General features: G+C 40.0%; 1 protein-coding gene across 3 annotated transcripts; it reads left to right on the plus strand.

The window, feature by feature from the left end:
* Positions 1-855: 855 nt before the first annotated feature.
* LOC122058190 (ras-related protein RABF1) lies at positions 856-24,712 on the plus strand. Of its 3 annotated transcripts, none has more exons than XM_042620737.1 (9): positions 856-1,205; positions 1,541-1,623; positions 8,370-8,453; positions 8,621-8,715; positions 8,987-9,092; positions 23,064-23,153; positions 23,370-23,456; positions 23,736-23,809; positions 23,948-24,249. In XM_042620737.1, the coding sequence occupies exons 1-8, from the start codon at positions 1,178-1,180 to the stop codon at positions 23,772-23,774; spliced, it is 612 nt and encodes a 203-aa protein (XP_042476671.1). In that variant the 5' UTR covers positions 856-1,177; the 3' UTR covers positions 23,775-23,809; positions 23,948-24,249. The 3 variants fall into 3 exon arrangements, 2 of the variants coding, with proteins under 2 accessions (XP_042476671.1, XP_042476670.1); XR_006133704.1 differs by adding an exon at positions 24,302-24,712 and having other exon boundaries at positions 859-1,205; positions 23,736-24,084; XM_042620736.1 differs by having other exon boundaries at positions 859-1,205; positions 23,736-24,249.
* The last annotated feature ends 238 nt before the right edge of the window (positions 24,713-24,950 follow it).

Genomic DNA, 24,950 nt, shown 5'->3' on the forward strand with positions numbered 1-24,950 from the left:
ATCTTTGATATGAGAGCAAGATGGATAAAATGAAATATGAAAGATGATGATCTTGGACCACTCATGGCAAGTAGGATATAGGTCAAAGAGACTTTCAATTGGAATTGACTAATCAAATATAGGTGAGGGAAGACAAATATGAAAAAGCACAATCGAACATATAGTGAAATGTCTAAGGTCAAAGGGAGCCATATGCATTAAGATAAGTGATTCAAAATTATTTTTTATTTCCTTTTAAATTCTAGCAACCATTGCTGGTTCAGTGTTTATATTTATTATCTCATAATTTAATCCATACTATATATTTTGGATATGGACTCAATTAAGACAAACTAACATGGATATAGGATCCTTGTTAAGTGCTATGTCTTTGACAGTGTTGATGCATCATGTCTATTGATATATGATATGCTTGATTTAACCTTGATTATATTTTTTACATATATGAGAAAAATGAGCCTCTTAGAAAACATGGCTACAACACACAGACATAGGCAAGCTGTTACGAAATAACTGACTCTTGACCCCTATAGAAGATAAAAAGTTCACCACTACGATGCTTCCACGGGCACTCCCACTCATGGATTGATACTCTCCCCCTTAGGGTTATGCAATTACTTTCTCCATTTGCTAATTTCAAAAAAAGGAAACATGCTTAGTTTGACCATATCAACTTATATGAATGATATCAATCTCTTGCACTTTTCCCACAAAAAAATCTTATATAAAAAAATGATATCAATCTTTAAACTATCATTGGTTTAGCGTGTGGATTCCTTCTTACAGCAATGTCGTCAAAATTCTCTCCCTTTTGTATAAAAAAAAAAAAAAAAACTATAGATTAGACTATATGGGAAGAAAATAAATGCTAAATTGGGGTTGATTGTAGGATGTAGCTTCGCTTGCGTGCGCCCGTGCGTTATCGGTATCTTAAATGGCAGCTCAAGGAGAAAAGACGTGGCTGTAGCGAGAAGCAGAAGCTTGCAAAAGGAACTAGAGGACCGACCCCTCCACCACCAGCACCATAATCTCATCTTCTCATCCTCCCATACATTCTTCACTCGCAGACCTAACGAAGACCCAACAACAAACACATTCACTAACTCCAGATTCCTCGATCACCGATTATTTTCTGGAGCCCTAGAATTATCGGACCTTCGGACGGTATCGCTGCGCCATGGGTGGTTGCTCTTCCTCTCTTCCAGGTTCAATACTTCTGTTCTATTTTAATTTTCGCTTTCTGCTTTATACTAACATCGCAATTCAGTGAGAAACCTGGAAAAACCACTATACAAAGTTTGTTGTGTTGACTTACCATGGCAATCCGTGAGCTGAATGATCAAATTGCGGTTGATATGTTCTACCGGCGCTGCTATTGTTTCCCTCTCTCTCTCCCCTTAAAATTTAAAAGAAATTGTTTGGAGTCAGCAGTACTTGCTAAATTTCCTTAGGATCTTTCTCTGGATGATTTTATCTACTGCAATTAACCTCAGTGTACTAGTAATTGTTGTCAAGTATGTGTACATGTTTGTTTTTGTAGGTAGTACTCCTGGTCAGCTGTCAGGTTTGAATCATGAGAACGGTGGAGCTGGAGCAAATGATTCTAAAAACCTACGGGTGAAGGTATAGTAATTATTTTGGTGATCTTTTTTTTGTTTTGTTACCTCCATTTTGGTTAACAGATAAAATGATACCTGATTACTTTTTCGCTCCGTTGATCCTTGGTTTGGAATGAATAATGTGAATATTAATTACTTTAAAACAACAACAACTAAGCCTTATCGCCACTAATTGGGGTCGGCTACATGGATCCTTGCCCTCCAATCAGATATTTTTGAGGTCATTCTTGATACAAGGCCTAAGCTATGCATGTCTTTCCTCACCACTTTTCCTAGGGTCATTTTAGGTCTTCCCTTGGCTCTTAGTTCCTTCAATCTCATTATTACTAGTTGAGCGAGGGACTAACTACTGGGAAATAAGGGGAGACATGGAAGGTACACCCATGTCTGTTTTTCCATGGGTTACATTGTAGAAAGCAATGGAAAAAATGTGGTGTTATTGTGATGCCTCTGAAGTTTAGGAACTCACAAGAGCTGGTGATTAATGTAGGAGATGGTTCAGACAAGAACCAAGCCTATAGGAGGGTCGATATTCTAGTAGAGATAAAATCTCCAAGAGACTTGCTGTCCAGAAATCCAGATTTGATGGTGTCGCAGGAAACTAGTAACAGAAATTAAAGACGAAGAAATAAACAGAAAAAGTAAAGGAAAAAGGGGAAGAAGAAGATAGATGGGGAAAGGGGATAGGTTGAGTTGAGCTTCTCACTCTTCCCTAGGCATCTCACCCACAAGGTCTCTCACCTTTTTTTTTGTGTAGTAAACCAATTTTTTTTTTTTTAATTCATTAAATCTTGGCTTAAATCAGCCTTGTCCTTTATTTATAATGGTAAATTCTATTACAACAAGTGAATCCTTCCTTGTGTGGAAAGGAAAGGAATTCCTAATTGGAGACTAATTGCTAATCAAATAAAATCTTTATAATTAGCTGAATTAGAAAGTCCTAGGAATAAAAACTACTAAATACATAAAGCAGCCAATAAAATAAGAAAAAAAATTAATCAATGAAATCCCCCACGCAAGGACTAATCTCTCGTAAAATTTAGCACTAATTAAAGCTGTCAAACTCCTCAATGATTTGGCCATTGGACCCACTTGAAATTATGGGAAGCTTCCTAAAAATCAGCTCAATTTGCCTTGAAAGGAAAACCTCCACGCAATCAATATTGACCTTCAATCTTGTCTTCATCCAACTGGCATGGGGATCACGAATCAGGAAGGAATCTTCTTCAATTCTCCATGCAAGAAGTCCTTGGGTTGAACCAAGCAAGAACCAAGAACCAAGCCACACTAGACCAGGCTGCCTCCCACAACAGTTGAATACCACAACCGGTTTGAACTGGTTTCGGGGCCTTGTTCCTACGATCTACATCAGTGATATGGACAATCAATACAAGAAAAATGAATGACTAAACTACATATATAAAAATAGTAGCCACTTGATTTACTTTATGTTAGTTAACAATCTTATTCAATTGAACTGATGTTGGGAGTATGATTCTTTTCAACTTAGTAGTAGCCACGTGTTTGCCGGTGATACCTGGTATTTTCTGTCGGGAAAACTCGGGATGGTTTTAGTGACCATATGGTCAAGTTAAGTCTTGAAACTTGCCATCCAACCTATTTTAGGCATACTAAACATAATTGAAGAATTAGATTTTAAAAAATAAAACCCAAAATGGTACTTTGACTTCGGCCCCTTAGGTTGGTAGTTTACACTGTCATGCTGTATGCAATCACTACCCTAGTCTATTCTACACGATCTTTAGTACTACTAGAACACATAAAATTCAATTAAAGCAACTTAAATATGCTTTAGGAATTAAAAGATATCAAATTATAAACCATTTAATAAATTAGTCATCATACATTGTTGAATCACTTATATTATATTTTCCAAGCCACATATAGCAGAGTAAACGGTAGTACAATACAAGTGAATGACTCACCTTCTACCCATCCTAGAGTCCTAGATTCCTAGTATTGAAACAATTGGTGGGCCAGATCACATAACCACTATATTGTTGATGAGGGAAAATCAAGTTTTTCTCCGATTGAATCACAAAAGCTGGGTAAGATTTTGTTTTTGTCGAGCAACAAATTCTCTTGTTCTAAGCTTCTTTGGGTAATAGTTGGCCAAAAAAAAAAGGTGTAAATAGGAGATAGGGGTAGTTTTCTTCACAAATAGGCCAAAACTAGTCGAGATATCCAAGACTGGGTCGAAAGTAGTCGAAATAACTGAGGTTTTGCCGAGATATCACCGAGATGCCGAATCACTGTCCAGATATTATATTATTTGCGTCTCGCATGCCATTTCATCTCGAGATCTCTCGAAATTGAGAAGCTGAGATCTTGTAGTATGATCTCAACCTAAGGCTTATTTTTTCTAAAATAAGCATGATTTTGTATTTATTTACATCAGGTTGGGCTTTTTGTATGGTAGGACCCTTTTAAATTTCAAGGCCATGGGTATAAGTTACGAGTTGGAAACTGCTACTTAACAGGCAAAAATCAGAAGGAAGAATAAAACTTGAGGATCAATTTTTACAGACTTCCATGTTTCCATCACACCTGTGGAATTATGAGGTTTCCATGCTATAGCTAAGTGTATAGCACCTCCATTCAGGTTAAAAGAAGAAATGAAACAGAGGATTTACTCAGGGTTGTTAGAATTCTGATTTGGAGCAAGTGCGTAGTCAATCCCTTTTGACTTAAAGTTTTGAGAATACTTGAAAAGTGTTTGAAGATAAGGGCTTGTGAAGTCACATATGGATTGGATTCACTGTAGACGAATTCTATGATGGGAGGAAAAAGCAAGGTTTGTTCATGATTGGGCGGATCTTATTTGGAACAGTATCTTACAGGAGCTGAATTATCTCAAATTTTTTCTCTGGTACTTCTTGTTTTGATACTTTTTTTTTTTGCAGTGAATGAACTTCTTTGATCTGAAGTTATGCTTATACACATCTGTGTGCTATTAATGGGATGGACCTTCCGTAGCTTATCCACCTTCTGCCCCCTCCACACACCCCCCCCCAAAAAAAAAAAAAGAGAAAAAGAGAAAAAAAAAGATAAAAAAGGGAAAAAAATTTCATATATAACTACAGTAAAGAATTGCCATCCTAAGAATGCCAAGCTACTGTCTGTGTCATCATTGGTTGAAGAATAAAGTACATGCAATCCTTGACCATCTTTCTTGCCGTAAGTTATGAAAAACCATTAGGGAGCTGCAACTTGGTAGACTAATTTTTGTCACTTATCATCACTTTTTCCCAGTTCTGGAAAAATAATAGGATGAAGGTGGAACATTTATTTATTTATTTTAAAATTTAACTGAAAGTGATAATTTATTTATTTATTTTAGTATTATGTCTAGTCGACCTTATGCTAGGGCATACCCTATAAGCAATGCACTGCGTTGGCGTCTGGATGTGGTGTAAAGTAGGCAAGGGTTCTAGCACGATGGACGGGTGCGGGTAAATAAATTACTTACCATAGAGCAACCCAGTGCACGAGGCTCCCGCTACTGCAGGGTAAAGAAACTACTCTAAAAGAAAATTCGTGGAATTAGATTTGTATCTTTGAACATTGAATATTTACCGTGTAAGAGCCTAGAATTAATAGATGTCATGACAAGAAGAAGTATTAATATATCATGTATTCGAGAGACGAGGTGAAAGGGTAAAAAAGCTAATGAGTTGGATTACTTTACACTTAAGTATATGAGGAGTAAAATTAATTGAAATGGAGTGGGAATAGTAGTGGATAAAGACTTGAAGAATGAAGTGATTGATGTTCAAAGATTTGGAGATAGGATTATATCTATCAAAGCTTGTGCTGGAGAAAGAGGTTGTCAATATAATTGGTGCATATGCACCCCAAGTAGGATTGGACGAAAGTAGCAAGTTGCATTTTTGGGAACACATGGATTATCTACTGCATGGTTTTGGCCAAGGAGAAAAGATTATTATAGAGGTTGATCTGAATGGACAAACTGGGATTTGGGAGAGACCATAAAGGCTATGACGGTGTACATGGAGGCTATGATTTTGGCGAGAGGAATGAAGAGGGGATCTCCGTTTTAGATTTTTCTATGGGTACGATTTATCCATTGTAAACACTTATTTTGAAAAGTGGGAGGAGCATATAATTACCTATAAAAGTGGGCAGTATAGTAGCCAAATAGGTTTCTTCCTCACTATACTGCCCACTTTTATAGGTAATTATATGTTCCTCCCTCCTATTTACCGGATTTCCACTTCACTTGTAAGCTTATGGTAAATTACGGATTTGCCACTCCTTTGTAATTTGGGTATTTGGTATTTGGGTGGGCCCATAGCAAACCTAATAAGGTTTTTAAACCCTATTACCATAAGCTTACAAGTGAAGTGGCATTACTGTAAATAGGTTGAAATCCATAAAGAGTGGCAGGATTGTAATTTATGAGAATCAACAATAAAAGAAGGAAACAAGTGAGTGGAGTTTAACGGGTCAACGGGAGGGGTATTCTTGGAATTCAAACATGTAGAGTGGGGTTAAATAGAATAACATAAAAAAACATGGGGGTTTTGTGCAAATAACATTAGTTGTCCTTTCTTGTAATTTCAAAGACCTATGTCTTCTTCAACCTTTGATTCTCATATTCTAGCTGAAGAGTTCTTCCCGATTTGTTCAGCCCTCGATCCAGGCCACTAAGTTGCTGAAACAGGTTGACTAGAGGAATGTAATTCCTTGTTCTACTGAATTGAGACCATAGGGACCCCAAGGATTAAAGTATCGGTATCGGTTGCCGATACTTAAGATACGTATCAAAGTGTATCATATCGTATCGGTGATACGTTAAAGATACGCACATAAATGGATAGAAAACATTTTTTTTTATACACTTTTGTATTAAAAAAACAGTTAAAGAAAGCTATATATAACATGTATTATGCATAAACATTAAAATGGAGAGTATTGCACTGAGAATCCAATTTTGTAGTTGTTTATGGGTGTAATATGGATTCCCAACTATGATTTCCTCTTAAGTTAGAGAGATCTGGAAGCAATTTTGGAACATAAACCCCTCTAAAAAAATAGTGTTTAGTTGAGAAAGGACTCATTTTTGCTATTATATGACCGTGGCGCACTATATCTGTACATATCGTATTGTATCATTATATATTGGTGATACATACTGATACCGATATATACCAAAATGTATATTTCACCTTGATTTTTAATTTTTCATAGACTATTATCGGTATGTATCATACAATACATATCGATGCAAAAATATTTTAAAATTTCCATGTAGCGTATCGATAGTAATATATCGTATCGGTGAGGGGTGATACCTATACATATCGGCCAATATGGTACGATACATACCGATACTTTAAACCATCGGGACACCAAACAATAAGCATTGAATTAAAGGCTAGCCTCTGAAATTATTGGCAGCGATAGGAACAGATTTGGTTTCAGTTGTAGCACAATAACTCGTGAGTGAGATTATCTAAAAACCGAAGGGTTGCTAATGTGTGCTAGTTAATGGTTCAAAAGGAAAACATAGAAGAGGAGGAGTTAATGGTTTAAAAGGGAAAACATAGAAGAGGAGGATTTAATGGTTTAAAAGGGAAAACATAGAAGAGGAGGAGTAGCAATGGTTGCCCACTTGAACCAGAAAGGTACACAAGCACTCTCCATGTGAGCAAACTCAATTAAATCCTATTCTCATTCAATATTCAAGTCTAAAACCTCTATTGTATTACATGAAGAAAAAAAAATTAAAACATATTAATGGAAACAAACTAAAATAGAAACTAAATTATCCCCTACTTATCTACCCAACTTCCTAAAAATAAAGAGAATAAATTAATATTAACAAAGAAATAAAATCTCCCATAAATATTCTCCTATGTAGCCTACCAATCTTTGCCAGGCTAGAGATTTGGCTTCGCTGTGTCTTGGTTTAGGCCTCCAAAGGGTGTCAGTTCGGTCCAGCCAAGCCAATGCAACTGCATTAGAGAGAGATTCCGCAAAGTGATTATTTTAGATGTTCGGGCTCAACCATATAGAGGATGATTCAACAGAGAATTAAAGTGGGATGTGATAAAATGAATAGGTGTGTCTGGAGTGTTGTGTGATCAACTTATCCTTTTAAAGCTTAAAGGAAAATTCTATAGGATAGTTGTACGCTGGCAATGATATATAAGGCAAAAAGTTGGGTAGTTGAGAAGCGTCATAGAGATAAACTAAGTGTAGCGGAGATGAGGATGTTGAGAGGGATGTGTGGAAAAATTAGGAAGGATAAAATAAGGAATGACCATATTAGAGCAGATTTGAGAGTTGGCTTGGCCCCCGATACAAGATAAGCCTCGAGAAACTAATTTGAGGTGGCATGACCATATTCAACGGACGCCTTGGGTTGCACCAGTTCAGAGGAGTGATCTGATTCAGATTGAAGCAGCTAAAAGAGCTAGCCTAAGATGACCCTAGGAAAAGTAATGAGAAAATACATGTGCAGTTTAGGTCTTGACTGTAGTATGACCTCGAATAGAGCTGTTTAGAGGGCAATAATCTATGTAGTCAACCACATTTGGTAGGATATTGCAGAGTAGTTGTTGCGGTGTTCTTTCCTTTTTACTATTATTTTAATATTTTGTCTTTGCTTGGATCCATGTAGCCGACCCCACTTAGTTGGGATAAGGCTGAGTTTGTTGTCTTTTTGTAATTGAAACTGATGTTTCACATCGTAATTATTTGCAGCTGGTACTGTTGGGGGATTCTGGTGTTGGAAAAAGTTGTATTGTTCTTCGCTTCGTCCGTGGTCAGTTTGACCCAACATCTAAGGTAACAGCTAGATCAGTTGAAGATGTGCAAGAAAAATTGCCATCTTGATTTATGGGTAAAATTATTTGGTTAATTGTGTGCTATTAATCGGCAGAGCCCTGTGCAGCTTTTCGCTTTTACTCTTATTACACCAAGTTACTAACATATGTTGATTGACACTGGGTCAGGTGACTGTAGGAGCTTCATTCTTGTCACAGACTATAGCCTTGCAAGATTCTACCACAGTTAAGTTTGAAATATGGGATACTGCTGGCCAGGAGAGGTATTTTGCTAAATTTATTTTTGTGATTGTGTGTAGTTTTAATTTGTGTAAGGAATTGCAATTACATTTGTTTCAATCCTTCACTCTGTCAACTTCTGGGTTTTTGATTTATCATGTACTATTTTTTATTTATTAGACAGCGAAGCATCATGCCAAGAGCCATTAAAGTGAATAATATTTTTCTTCTATGAATGGAGCCTTGATTTACAGGACAGTACACTTATTAATGTACCTGATATGTTGGTAAGCAGTTTATTTATTTATTTTTCAGATATGCAGCATTGGCACCACTTTATTACCGAGGAGCTGCTGTTGCTGTTATTGTCTATGATATTACAAGTGTAGAGTCATTCAACAAAGCTCAGTACTGGGTTAAGGTATATTTACAGAGGAGTGAGGAAATTCCAATTATATTTTATTATGTTTTCTGTTGGCTCTCTTCAAATTCTTTATGATTTCAAAACACATTTTATCATATGCATTTCCTCACTTTGATGTTTTAATGATTTTGCATATGCTGATGAATATAGCTGATAACATCTATATGCCTAGATGGAGCCAAACTCAGATATATCATGGCTTAATTTTAGATTTACAGCTTGTTGCCAGGGCAACTGCCTTACAACAGTGCCAGCAACCTTTAGAGTTATGAGATAGTTCCCTCCATGATGGTCCTTAGAAAGTGTGGAATTGCAAGTCCCTTCCATGGTTATATAATGGGTTCCTTCTAGTTCTTTTGGTTATTTTCCGTTCAACAGGAAAGAAGAGCTATGAGTCCCATGTAAATTTTTTTTTTTGTTGGGTGTTACTTGTTCTCACTGAAGTTGTAACCTTCTTTTAATTGCCCCTTTGTCTTATTCCCAAAAGTTAGATAGTTAAAATGCATATGACCGGTTATGATGTATGGGGCAAAATGTTGGGCAGTTAAGAATTGCCACATATATAAACTAATAAGTGTAGCAAAGGTGAGGATGTTGAGATGGATGTGTGGGAACACAAGGAAGGATAAAGTAATGAATAGCCATGTTAAAGCTGATTTGCGAGCTTCGCCGATACATAATAAGCTCGAGAAAGTCGTATAAGGTGGCATGGCTATGTTCAATGGAGGCCTTGGGATGCACTGGTAAGGGGTGATCTGATTCAGATTGAAGGATCTAAGAGAGCTAGGGCCAGACCTGGAATGACAATAGGTGAAGTAGTGAGGAAAGGCATGCATACTTTAGGTCTTGTCTCAAGTATGAACTCGAATGTAGGGCAAGGATCCATGTAGTCGACCCTACTAGTTTTTTATTGAGGTGTTGTGTTGACTGTTGATGTGTTCTGTTCTTTATTTTATATTATTAATATTTTGTATTTGCATGGATCCCATGTAGCCAACCCCATTTAGTTGGGATAAGACTTAGTTTTTTTTGTTTGTTGTTGATTATTCCCAAAAGTTATTTAATGCAGGGGTAAAAAAAGGGTTTTCAAAAAGTTGAAAGTTATTTAATGCCATATTTATGTGAAATGACAAGATTTACCTTCATTGGAAAAAAGTGTTATCTAGAAAGGGGGCAAAAAAGTAAGGTTGCAACTTTTTAAATCTCACCACTTTGGTTAAATTGAGATTTTCCCTTTTTTGTTTTGTAGAGATAAAAGGGTATGCTTTTTTTGTCCTGGATTGGCATATTCTCGGGCAAATCATATAATTCAAATCTTACTAAAAAAAGTTCCTGAAAAAGAACAATCACAAATCAACAAAAACCCACTTGCTGGATCAAATGATAAACCCATCTAACCCCTGAAAGTTCAGCAAAAAGAGGAGAGAAACAGAGTTGTTAGATTTTACTTGCTTGGATAGGAGTGAGCTTTCTGTAATAGAACATATCAGCAGTCTCAGGAACCCCACCAATCTCCAAACCCATGTTAGCACAGACATGGGAATCCCTAATACATGAGCTGATCTTAGACCAGTAGCTATCTTGATCAACCCTGTCCTTAAGCCAACCAGAGTAGTCAGAAAGGTAGTAATCCAGGTATCCTCTGTTCAAGACTGATCGGCCGGAACCCTTATCGGTAACGGCGTAAGCGAAGATGATGAAACCAATAAGAGTCGCGATGATGAAGAACATGGCAACAAGGTAGAGGCGGAGAAGGTAGGTGTTATGGTAGCAGGCGCCGGAGGGCCTTGGTCAGCCATCTCCTTCAGTTGATGTGTTTGCATGGAGATCTGAGAGAAGTATGATTCTTCATGTGGATGCTTGCTAAAGGAAGCTTTTCAATTGTCATATATCTGGTACCAAGGGCTTTGCTGGCTGAGTGTTTGTCTTTTGTGTCCAGTGATGTCAAATGATTTTGCCAGTTTGAATGGAAATGGAAGGGTCAATTCTTTAACCATAGGTAGAAAAATTTCCACTGGTAGTTGTATGGAGCTTAAGGTGATGGGTTTTGATAGCCTAGCTGAACCTGCTTTATTGGTTCTCGAAAGCAAAGGGCTAATAAAAAGTCATCTTTTGCACTGCGGCTGCAATGAATTCAGAGGCTTTATTGCTGTGAAAATTCAACAAAATCAGAAAATGATTTTTTGTGGTGTCTTCTTTATGCTTTTGTACATGCTCCTAATGGGCCTTTTACAATGTAGATGTTTGACTGCTTCTTTTTGGATGAATAAATAAATTTATACCCAAAGAGAAGAGAAAATACAAGGGGAAAAAGGGGGGGAGGCTTAAGCCAACAAGGAGAAGCCAACCCCAAGGGGAGCGAAGCAAAAAGCAACTAATAAAAACAAACAGCAGCAACCAGCAAGAACCAAGAGAAGGCAACCAACAGCCAAAGCCAAAATAGGGGGGGGGGTGTTCAGGTCAAGGGGAGGGGGGAGGGGCAGACAAAAGGCTCCAGGAAGAGATTATGTGATCATTTCTGATTGAATAGGGGATTGGCCGAGAGCAAAAGGAGCTCAGAGATTGGATTTTAGAGGCAACATCAAAGAAGATGGCTTTCCAAATCCTGTCTGGGGATCGGGAGTTGGAAGGCCATCTACGAATGTTACGCTCCATCCAAAGATGAGTAATTGTAGCGGAAAAAGCGAACTTACCAATGGTGTCGCAGATGGAGGAGCCAACGAATGTCATATCAACCCAATTACATTCCCTATCAAAGGGAAGTATTAACCTAGGGAAAGGCCAGCAATGAACTAGGACCGTTTTCCAAACCAAGGAAGAGAGGGGACAAGAGAGGAAGAGGTGGGGGATATCCTCTTGACCATTAGGGCAGAGGCAACAGACAGGATTGACATGGATGTGACAGCGAATAAGGAAGGATTGCGTAGGAAGGCAGTTGGAGAGACATCTCTAGGTAGTGAAACTGTGATGGGGAATATGGCCTTTGAATCAGGCTAGGTTACGCCAAGGAACAATAGGACCCGAGGATCTGACAAAGGACCAAGCAGAGGCAGAGGAGAACAACCCATTGGAAGAGGGAAGCCAGACATATTTGTCTTCCCTACCTCGATGACCAGGGGGAATGGGGGGAGAGAGGCCCATAGATCTGCAAGAGGGGGGGAGAGGGAGGAGGAGTCCAGCCCAGAGGGCAAAGAATGGAGGAGACAGGAGAGGATTTGGGTAGACCAGAGGAATAGATGATCCCAGGGGTGACAATAGAACAAAGGATACCCGAGGGGTGCCAAGGGTCCATCCAAATGGAGGTCGATTGCCCATTGTCAATGATGGTGGAACAGCCAGTAAGGGTAAGGGGTCTGAGGCTAAGGATTTTCCGCCAAATCCACGGGGCATCAGAGGGGGTGGGGCAAGTCCAAAGGGAGTTGTGAGTAAGCAGAGAAGAGTATACCCAGTTAACCCAGATGCTCCGATGCTTAGAGGCAATCTTTCAGATAAGCTTGAGGATGCCCACAGAGTTGACCTCCTTGATTCTTTTGATACCAAGACCTCCTTCAAACTTGGGCAGACAGACCTTTTCCCAAGACATAGGATGGAGAAACTTGGAGGAGTTGGAACCTTTGGAAGGAACAAAAGAGACTTTCAATGGATTTGACAAAGGAAGCAGGAAGGATAAAGATCCCAGACCAGTTGAGATAAAGAGAATGGAGGACATATTTGATTAGGACAAGCCGACCAGCATAGGAGAGGAGCTTGCCTTTCCAGAGCTGGAGCCTTTTCCGGATTAGACCAAGCATAGGGGAGCAATGGTGGGCAGAGAGCCTAGAGGAGATGAGAGGGAGGCCCAGGTGTTTGAATGGTAAGGAACCCAAGGAGAAGCTCGTAATACCAAGGAGAATGGGTTGAATCTCAGGAGAGACACCTGAGAGGAAGAGATTAGATTTGAGGAGATTGATGGAGAGCCCAGAAAGGGATTCAAAGGAATGAAGGGCAAACATAATGAAAGTGATGGAGAGGGATTCAGCTTTAGAGAAGAAGATCATGATGTCATATGCAAAAGCAAGGTGAGTGAGGCAGAGGGATTTACATTTAGGAATAGGGGAGATGAGGTGGAGGTCAGAGGCTGACTGAATATAGCGGAAGAGAACCAAGAGAGAGAGAGAGAGAGAGAGAGAGAGAGAGAGAGAGAGAGAGAGAGAGAGAGAGAGAGAGAGAGAGAGAGAGAGAGGGCAGCCTTGGTGGATACCCCGCCCAGAGGGGAAGTATCCAGCAGGGCTACCGTTGACTAAAATAGAGAAACGGGGAGTAGATATGTAGCAGAAGATCCAGTGGACAAAGGAAGGGGAAAAGGACATTTGGAGCAAGACTTTAGGGATGTAGTCCCAACTGATAGAGTCAAAAGCCTTGTGAATATCAATTTTTAGAAGAGCAGAGGGAGAGTGATTTTTCCGGTCAAACCCTCTGACAATCTCATGGCAGAGGATGACATTGTCAGCAATGCTCTTCCCAGCAATGAAGGCTGATTGGTTAGGGCTCACAAAAGAATCAATGACTTTCCCAATCCTGTTGGCCAAAATTTTGGCTATGAACTTATAGAACAGATTACAGAGAGAAATAGGCCTAAAGTCATTCATCGATTCAACACCTTCCTTTTTAGGGATGAGGCAGAGAAAGGTGTGATTGATCCCTTTGATATGGGAAGGGTTGAGAAAGAAGCTCCTTATAGCAAGGATGAGATCATTACGAATAATGTTCCAGCAAGAGGAAAAGAATCCCATACTGAAGCCGTTAGGGCCAGGGACTTTGTTGGCCTTGTGAGAGAGGATGGCAGAAAGGATTTCCTCATCAGAGGGAATGGAAAGAAGAGAAGGAAGAAGATCATTTGGGACGAATTTATTGAGGCGATTGGGGGGGGGGATAGGAGGGGGGAAGGAAGAAGAGGCTGGGAGAAGATTCCCAAGAAATGAGAGACAACTTCAGACTTGATTTCCTCAGGGAGGAGGAGCTCAGTACCAGTGGGAGAAAGGAGCTTAGGAATGGTATTAGAATTGTTTCTAGCTTTGAGAGAACGATGGAAGAAGGCTGAATTGGAATCTCCAAGATCAAGTCACTTGATGCGAGCTTTCTGGCGAAGGAAGCTCTCTTCTTGGGCAAGAAGCAAGGCAAGCTCAGAAGCAGTGGCCTTCTCTTCAGTAGCAAGGACAGGGTTAAGCAAATCCAGCTGAAATTTGGATTGGATGAGAAGAAGCTTGTCTCGGCATGAGGAGACACGGGAGGAAGTGTTGCCAAAGGTGGAGTTCTAAAGCTTAAGGGCCGCTTTGACAGATTTGAGCTTTTTGGCAAAAGCAAGAAGGAGAAAGAAGGAGCGGGGAATGGGGATGGATCAGGCATTTTGGACAATAGGGAGAAAATCCTGATGGGAGGTCCACATGTCAGAATTTGAAGGGTTTAGGACTGAAGGAGCAGAAGGGGAGAACATGAAGATCCATGGGACTATGATCCGAGATACCAGGGAGATTGAAACAAACATGGGAGGAAGGAAAGGACTCCAGCCAAGGCTCATTGACCAGAGTCCGATCAAGCTTACAGGCAACTCGAGAAGAACCGGCTCCACGGTTATGCCAAGTAAGCTTGGTGCCGGACCATCTTAGATCACTGAGACCAAGGTCATCAATGTAGTCGTTGAATGAATTGACCGCAAGGGGGTCAACGGGGTTACCTCCATGCTTCTCGTGACTGAATCGGAGGACATTGAAGTCTCCCCTGATCCCCCAGGGACTAGAGTCAAAGGAGGGAGCACAGGAGAGAAGATCAGACCAAAGAGGGATGGGCATAGATGATCGAGAAGAAGCAAATGAATCAGAAGTATGGGAGATAGAGAGGTGAATGACTTGGTTCGAGGAGGAGAGAGGAGAGAGGAGAGGAGAGATGGAGAGGTAAGAGGGGCTCCAGAGAATCCAAATTCTGCCAATGGGACTATGGAGGTAGTTGTTGGCGAAGGACTAGGAAGGAGCAATAGTTGCGGCGATGCGAGCAGCATTAGACTCTAAGACTTGAGTCTCAAAAAGGCAGCAAAGATTGGACTTGGAGGAGCAAATCCGGGAACGGATCTCCGCTTGCTTAGCCAATGAATTGAGACCATGGACGTTCCAGATGGTCCAAGGTGTCATGTAGAGCTGGAGTGGGAAGGCAACGAATGCTCAGAAGAGACGGCGTGAGGGCCAGGAGATGGAAGCTTGGTAGATGGAGGCTTAGCTGGAGGATTTGATCTAAGATTAAATGTGGTGGATTTAGAACGCAAGGAGGTTCTGGAAGCAAAGGCGGAGGATTTTTTCTTTTTGGAGCCCCAGGAGACGGGGTGGAAGGGAGGGAAGGGGAAGAAATGCTAGTGAATGAATGGGAGATGGTGGGTTAAGGCTAGTGGAAGTTGTGGGGGAGGTCGGGATGGGGGGAGTAGGCAACAAAGAGGTAGAGTCATGGCTGGTGGTTACGGCAGGACAGGCAAGACCATAATTCTCAGTAGCTCGAGAGGGGCCAGATTGAGAACCAATGTGAGAATAGTCCGGCAGACTCGAGGGAGTCATGAGATCGGCAGCGGTAACGGAGCAGAGGAGAGACTCAGGGGGGTCAACTTGCAGAGCAATTCCAGGAGTTGAAGATTGCAGCTTCAGGGAATTAGACAAGGTAGTGGCGAGCTAAGCGGCGCCTTCCAAGGGCAAGACATGTGCCTCTGTAGAGTGATAAGAGCTAACAGAGGCGATGCAGACATTGTCGACTGGAGCGTGAACACCAGCATCAGGATTGATCGTGGGATTGGAAGTTTTGGCGGTCAGCTGGAGGGTGCCATCTTGATCAGACAAAGCTGGGGTAAGGGATTCGCAAGCCGTGGATAGAGAGGCCAGCGACTCCCCTACATCAAGATGTGCAACAACGGCGGCAGCAGCATCGGTGAGGACTTTGGGACTGCTCCTTCTTAAGTTTTCTTATAAGAGACTCCATTTTTTAAGGGAAAGTGAACAATCCTTTATTGAAAAGATACTACTAAAAAATTATAAAATAAACTTTTGTTCACTAACAATTAGAGGCTTTCTTTACTAATATTGAGTATTGGTGGACAGAGGTTTTGGCAAGTGGTACTAGTGGAAGCTAGGTGGCAGTATGAGGCAATTAAAGACCAAAAGGAAGTGATCATAGAATATGAGAAGTCTATGACATCTACAGCTGCAATTAAATCCTACCCTAGGCCGAAGTGTAGTTTGAGCCACAACTAATGTCTTGTGGAATGGCATAGGGAACTTGGAATAATCTTTACATGAATAGTCTTTAGCCTATCTTGATGATCCAAGGAGAGACTCTTGATGAGAGATGTCCTAGTTGAAAAAAAAAAGTGCTTTTTTTTTTAAAGGCGCGTGTCATTTTTGTTGAGTCCCAGCTGACACTGATTCATCCCCCTCTGAGTGTTAGCTGGGATTCAATAATTGGTATCAGAGCTTGGGCTAGTGACAGTTTGATCAATAGTTGAGTGATCTGATTGGTTGAAGATGGAAGTACGTGACATTTACTTCTAAAGCACCTATGTTGATGGATCACATTTTGTGTTTTGGAGAAGGTTGATGCAGATTCACTTAGGTAGCTTGGTGTATGATTTGTGGATGACAATGTCATTGTTAATGGCAAGGGGACTTCCAAGAAGAGTTCCAAACTTGACTCAAAAGCTAAGAGTGTATTTTTGGATGGACTGGCAGACAGTGAGTGTCAAGGTACCTAAATTGGTGAATACTGCCACAACTTGCTTGGAAACTCATGACAAACACTTCCAGCTCCACCATTACACGAATGCAACTTCTAACTCTGACCTTGAGAACTATGCACTAGACTTTCAGATGCTGCCACATCATTGGTGCTTACTTGTGCTGATACAAACGCTTGAATTCACTAATTTTTTTCTTTTCTACACAGTGATATGCAACATGCCATATCTACCTCATATAAACTCGGAATGGGGTGATTATAGTTTCATTGAAAAGCGGACCTCGAAGCACTACACTTTTCCAGTTTGTCCCCTCTCCCATTTCTGCGACTTGGCATGCTTAAATTGGATGTAAAGTGGATATATCAGCATGAATCTGTATTCGCATGTGCAAAGCTCCCTATGCCACTTTAATGTAGAACTAGGATTGGCAAGGCCAACCTAATCCCAAATTGCAGGATACTTATCAAAGAACGACCAATAACCAAGGTAGAACAGCAATACAAAACAGATAAGAACTAAGGAAGAAATCAATTTTGGAAATCTGGGCTATCGGTTCCAGAAGTTAAGGTTTCTGAAATTAGAATATAACCAACTGTAAAGGGTATATTAGGTACTGAATAGTCTTTAAACAGATCCATAAACATGAAGAAATATCATAGGAAACAATAGATATCAGGGCTGCTCTACAGATTCTGGTTTCAGGTCTGTAAACTGGGAAAAAATCACTTAAGGGCAAGGATAGGGTGATTTTGAATGTTTCACAAACTACAGGTCAGAATGACTTGCAAATTGGGTTGAGTGGATTACTAGATGGGAAGGAGGATCGATCCTAGTTTCAGCCAATTCTGATGGCTGAAATTGTTTCAGGCAGCCAAACACCAAAAAAAAAAGCTTCTGAATTTCTGGGCAGACTGAGGGAGGAAATTCACTTGTCCCTCCCAGACCTACAGAAGCGGGAGCCTCGTGCACTGGGTTGCTCTTTTTTTTTTTCTTTTTCTTTTACTGATGGAGGAAATAGTTTCAAGTACCTGTAGTGCTTGGATTGAGCTATAACTCCTTGGATGGTTGAGAGAAGAAGAACCTCTCGGGCTTCACACTGCAGAGAGTCAATTGGATCAAACACCAATTCCGTTAGATCAAACACAAGATAACTTTTCATGGAGAAGACAATAGCAACAGCCTTTAATTTGTCAAAATCGTTCCGAGCTTTAGGAGCCTCCTTTTCTTTATTTATAATGTTGATGGGGGGAGGGAATTAAAAATAGAATGTTCCTTAAAAGGAAGCCTTAATTTAGTCTTCTAATACAATACTTACTAAGAAACTAGCTGAAAAAGGAAACTAACTACTTGATTCAACTAATAACTTAACTCCTAAGGAATAACAAAGACTTACAACTTAAATTTAACCCAATTAAAAAGGAAACTAATGTAGAAGGAAACAAACTAGTTAATCCCGTATGCAACCTTAAAGCTCCTAGTTTAGACCCATAAAAGTGGCCTATTACACTCAAAACATATGGGATCAAAGGCCCAACATGTATGGAACCCATCCCTAGGCTTATTCCTAGTAAAACAAGCCTATTTCGATGATGGATCTGCGTCACACTTGCTATCAACCATTGTAATACCGTGTAATGATGCTACTTGAGTTTGGAAACCTCTTTAACACTATCAAACTTCCATATGTTCAGAACCCTCTGCCAGTACATTGTTTGCACTGCAAAGATTCCAATATGTTGTTTGTCACTGCCAACTCTGCCAAATCACTGCCATATCATTCAGTACATTCCATGTCGCATCTCTTTGCCAGCTGTGCTACTCTGCTGACTTAGATTGTATTGTATTGTGTTGACAACAATGACAACACCATATACACTGTGTGTGAAACAATTTTAAGGGGATGCATTCCATGATGTGCAAGGAAAATAGCATTTGGGTATCCTGGGTCTACTCTTCTCCCCTCAAACATGACTCCCTTTGGACTGCTGCCCCCTCTTTTGATGCCACCTGGATTTGGCGTAATGTTCTCAATTCTAGATCATTTGCCCTTGGTGCTATCTCTTACACCATTGGAAATGGCTCCTCCACCTCCCTTTGGTTGGTTCAGTGGCACACTTTAGGCATCATCTTCTCAAATCTGATTACTCCGAGAGTCATCTACTCTTCTGATCTCCCAGATCTGCTTCTGTGGCTTCCATTATCTCCTATTGGATCTGGCGTAAATATCCTCAATTCTAGATCTTCTACCCTTTGTGCCATCTCTTACACCATTGGAAATGGCTCTTCCACCTCCCTCTGGCTGGTTCTATGGCACCCTTTAGGCATCCTCTCAAATCTGATTACTCCCAAAGTCATCTACTTTTTTGATCTCCCAGATCTACTTATGTGGCTTCCATTATCTCCTCGGGTGATTGGTGCCCTCCCCTCCCCTCCCCCCTTGCGGAGCTATGGTCTGTTCTCCCCCCATCCCTCCTTGGCACTGTGGAAGAGATGACAAGATCATCTGACTTCCCTCCTTCACGAGCCTTCTCATCTCTGCATCTATTTGGAACCACATTCGTTCTTCTAGCCCCACTGTCCCTTGGCATAACATCATTTGGTTCAAAGGATATATTCTCTGCCACAAGGCCCACAACTTCACTGTTTGGAGTGCTTTTTCCGACTCCTGCCCCACGTAGTCTTTCCTCATCCTAAGACACATTCCAGTTTTCCCCTTCCTCTGCCTCTGCTGGAATGGCACTAAAGACACCGATCACCTCTTCTTTGTTTGCCGCTTTTCCTCTTCGGTGTGGAAAAATGTTCTGAAATCCTTCTGGCCTTCCAGCAGAAGCACTCTCCCTTTATGCAGAAAATGGATATGGGTTGATATGATGTTTGGTGGTTCTTCCATTTGTGATATAGTGAGCAAACTTGCCTTCTATGCTACCATTTCCCACCTCTGGATGGAGTTTCGAACAGATTTGGAAGGCCATCTATTTTGATGTGAACTTGGGTGCATTTGCAATCATCTTGTTAGAGATACCCCAAGGAATAGGCTCATTGTTGTCTCCTAGAGTCTGCCAATCTCTCTCATGTCCCCCCGCTGATTCCCCTTTTGTTGTTCCCTAATGTAAGGTAGGTTTACCGTAAGGCAAATCCACCCCAATAATAACACCCCAACCTAATTATCAGATTTGATTTATAGATTAGTAGACCAAAATAACTCACAAAATTTAGGAGTGGGAAGGAGTCTGCAGTTGGCTGTAGGGATCTCTGATGTGACTCAACTTCTGGACAATAGCTCCTCTTGTGGGGTTGAACAAACCCTCCAAAGGGTTTTGTAATCTGAACTCAGGTTTGGAAGATCTGAGAAAGAGTTCCCAATTAGTAAACTAAAGATGGTCTGCAGAAACAGGTGATAGAGAGCTCAGTTGGCCACCAAACTTGGGTTGAGTGGCCTCCTTATGGTCTTCAACAAGCCCTCAAAATTGGGGCCAGAATGGGTGGCTGATTGTGGAGGAATGAAGGTTATTGTTTCATGCCACCAATTAGGAAACTTTAGAGAGATTTCAAGAACTAGAGATCCAGATCTCTATTGATCAACCTTTGCAGGTCAAGTGTCCTCCCTGTTGTGAAGAGAAAATCCCCAGAAATCACAGGTCAAGGACTTAGGCTGGTTCAAAACCTGCTCAGATATGGCCCTCCAATGGCTGCCACAGGTAGTCTTGTATCTCCAGATCAAGCTGCTGGTTGATATCTTGATGAGCAGCCCATATAGTATTCTCAACACTCAAAAGGATAAAGGAAAAATAAAGAAGAGGAAAATAGGATTGATGGGAAGTTGAGAAGGGTGGAAGAAGATAAAGGAATCGGTATCTCAGCCCTCAGTTTTTGGGTATTACACCCCTCAAGAGTTTAGGCACCTCACCTCTCAATAACAGCCTTTCAGCCAAAGAGTATTCACTCAATAAATTCATTAATCAATTCTTCCCATTACAATCCATGGGTGCCTCCTTTTATAGGCTTACATGAGAGAAATCAAAAAGGAAACTAGCAAAAAAGAAACTAAGAACTGGAATTAAACTTCCTAACTTCAAACTTGCTAACCAAGTAGGAGTATTTTGGAAATTAAAACTGAATTAAAAAGAAACTAATTGAGTTACAAATAGGAAACTACTTGACTAACCAAAAAAAAGAAACTATCTTGAACAAAAAATAGAAACTAATCCTAGGGTAGCTATCCAAGTCAATGGAACTGAAAAAGGAGCAGGTGTAAAGAACTTTTAAAAGATTCTTTTGTGCTGAGAAAAGATGCCATCGATGGAGATTTGGCTGCTGCTGAGCTGGCCTGAAGTTCCAAGAAAGGGAGCCTTATATAACTGTCAATCCTGGGCTGAGAAGTGCTGCTCGATGGAGATATAAATGGCTTGCTGTGGAGGGTCAAAGTATGGAAACAAAATCTGGATTGATGGTTCTAAAATTGGAGACTTCTGGAGGATCCAGCTGGGGCTGATAGGGCTGCATCAAGGCTGGCTCGATGGGTCCAAAAGGCTGGAAGCCTGGCTGCACCACTGGCCCAAGGCTGGTCCAGATTAGACCAGATCTGGGCTGGTTCTTTGGGTGGTTCGATCCATCTACATCATTCCCCCCTTTTTTGATGGCCTTTCCCCATTGTATATTCCTCTCCTCCTTGATAATGTATTTAATCATTCATCCAAAAAAAAAAACTTTGCTTAGCGAGGGATAGTCATGGTGGTGTAGTGTTTTCCCACTTGGGCAACCATGAGAGGGGACCAGGTCTCGATGGCATTTGAATTTTGTTGCTGCTCCAATGGTCTTGAAAGGGGAAAAGGCTGCCAAAGTAGTGTCCAATGACCGAATGAGTTGTCATTGAGGGCTTAATGTAGTGGCTACTGGAGGGGCCAAGCACTGCCCAAGTCCTATTAGGCAAATCCCTGAAGGTAGTGGAAGCCAGGAATAGTGTCCAAGTCCTATGGACTAGACAGAGACCTAGTGTTTAATCTTTCTGCCTGATTACTATCTCTAAATATATTCAAGAAAGTTATGTATAATGGCTGAGCTGATTTCCCTCCATCGAGACCAAATAAACCTTGGCAACTTTATGAACATTCACGTATGATGGTATTGACCATTACTTTGGAATCATTTTCCGCATAGTTCGAGGTCTTGGCGAGATCTCACTAAAATCTTATTTTTCGGCTTTGGCAAGTCGAGACCATAGGTGATACTGGAAAATGACAATATCTTGCTCAAAATCTCGGTGCCTTTTTGAGATTTCGATTAAATTTTCAGTTTCGACTCGACTTGACCAAGTCACAGGATGTTTAAAACTCAATTTTGATGAGATTTCTTACCTTTCTCGCTGGATCTCACCTGTCTCGCCCTGTTGTGAAGAAAAACCCCACAAGGCTGTGTTTTGGTGCTTCTTCTTGCCAAATCTCAGAAATTATCAACTTCAACACTTGAAGATTGAAGACTGACACTTTTTTGATGTCTTTTAATTCCTTATGCTCATTTAAGTTGTTTTACACTTTTACTTGAATTGTATTATATGTGTTCTAGAAGTACTAGATATTGTGTGGAATAGCCTAAGGTAGATCAACGTCATAGACTACCAACCTAGTGTCCAAGTTGAAGTACCATTTTGGGTTTGATTTTTATAAATCTATGTTTGCACTGTGTTTAGAAGGCCTAAAATAGGATAGACAACAAGTTTCATGGGCTAACATGGCCATATGGCCAACGAAACCCATCCCCGAGTTTTTATGAGTTGTCCTATCCAAAAATGAATGGTTTCGCCGGGATCTCGGTTTTTGGCCTGGATGAAACCGAGACCTCGAACCTTAATTTTCCATTATGATGATATTCTAGCAGAACTTTTACGTTAATACACTTTATGAAAGTATGTAACTGTTGAAAAGTAGGTTTTCTCTATACTCTTTCAGTCAGAACCTTGACCTGAGTTTATTTATCGACTAATCATTTCCCACCCAGACCTTACTACAACTGTTTAGAATATGTTTTTCTTCATATATTGGATGGTTATGGGGGTTTTCCTCTCATATGTCCAGAATATTCATATTTCAATTGAGTTGAACCTTCTATTTCTGTCACTTGATCTAATTTTATTTAATTTATTTTTCTTAGTCAACTAGTGGTTTAGCACTTTAAAAATCCAGATTGTCTCTGTTCAATCAATTGATAGTTTGAAAGTCTTTCAGGAACTACAGAAACATGGGAGCCCTGATATCATAATGGCTTTGGTGGGCAACAAAGCTGATCTTCATGAGAATCGAAAAGTCCCTGCTCAAGTATGTACTATCCCTTTGTTAGTCATCACACTGGTTTCTCCCTTTGCCATTCTTCTTTCATCTATAATAAAGTTCCATCATCGAAGTTTCCAATATGAATTCATTGCATTTCTTTTATATGAATAAAATATATTTCTTAATCGAAGCTTTAATTGGCACATTGCATGCTGTTGTATGATTAAAAAATGGTGATGTGTTTTTATTTGCTCTGGTAAGGATGCTATGGATTATGCGGAGAAGAATAGGATGTTCTTCATTGAGACATCTGCAAAGACAGCAGATAATATCAATCAGCTCTTTCAGGTAATTTTCTCATAAATTATCCCACGATTGTACAACTTCCTAATAAATATGTTGATTAGACTAAACCTTTGTTGGTTGGAATCAATGAGGCAGATGGTTTAGAAAAAGGATTGTTAGTGAGATCATCGTCTTGATTCCGTATCCCAACTATTGGACTAGACATTACTGCATACTTTGTAAAACCCATTTTCACTTCGCTACTTTTAAACAATTGAGGAGAAGGAGATGTTTTTCTTCCTAGTATGGGAACTGAATATTCATTAAATACTTATTTGGCAGGAAATTGCTAAACGGCTACCCCGGGCGTCCTCGTCATGATATTATGGAGTGATGAATTCATAATTACTAAACATGTATCGAGCTGGAGTTCCCTTACCTATATGTTATCCCTCTTTGTATCATTGAGTTTTGTGTCTGATTTATCTTTCAATATGCTCTATTCCATGTTGGGATTCAGTTTAAATTGATAACGATGTCAGATGCTGAATCAGGCTTCCAAAGGGGGGTGGGATGTGGCAAGAAGACGTTAGCTTGAGGTGCAATGTGCACAGAATGTAGTGCCCTTGTTGAACCTCTCTCTCAATTTCGGGGATGCTTGCTCAGGTGGTAATGGTATGAAAGTTGAAAGGTATTTCCTCATCTTCTATTCATAAGGTGACCAAAGGCCTTCTAGCAACAGGAATGAATGGTGATATAATAGATCTTGTTGCAAATACAATTAGAATGGATAAACATTATAGAAGAAATTAATAAGATGATAGCTCTTAATGAAAATAAGGGATGTTCTTGATTATATGAGCTGTACTGCTTATATGCTGTTCTTGAATTATTCTTTTTTCTGACAGGAAACTAGAATACAATTTTATTGATGACAAGAAGAGTTATGGGAAAAAAGGAGAAGCATTTCCAACTCTGTTGCCTGTTTCTACCATGTGGATAGATGGGAGTTCCTTGGATAGTACACCTATAATTTGGTGATCTCAATCATATAGTTGACAAATGGGGCTTCTTGTTTTCTTCTATAATGGGTCCTGTTCTTCACCAGAACTGACTCTTTAAAATAATTTTCACTATTTTGACACAGCAATTTTGGATTAGACTGAAATAACTAAATTAGTAGATGATGATGTGGATGACAAATCCACAAAGTTAAGTTCCAAAAGCCATTGCCATAGGGCAGGAAAAGCCAACAGTGTTGTCAAGGCTTTCAAACCAAAAAGTGGAACTGGATCAATATATTTTACACTCTAAAACAATTTCCAGGTGTATGGGACGCAATTATTTCTTTTCCAGTTAGTTTTAAAATATATATATATTTTTTTTCAAATGCAATTTAAATATTTTTCATCTATTTTTTTTCTACCATGTTATATTTAACTTCACTTCATACTAAAAAGCCAGTTGAATTTTTCTTTTTAATAGATAGTTTTCTTTAATTTTACCAATAAAAAAATTTATTTTACTTCACTTTCACTTCACATACTAAGCAAGAAG

Source organism: Macadamia integrifolia, chromosome 12 (genome assembly GCF_013358625.1).
Source record: "Macadamia integrifolia cultivar HAES 741 chromosome 12, SCU_Mint_v3, whole genome shotgun sequence".
Lineage (NCBI taxonomy): Eukaryota > Viridiplantae > Streptophyta > Magnoliopsida > Proteales > Proteaceae > Macadamia > Macadamia integrifolia.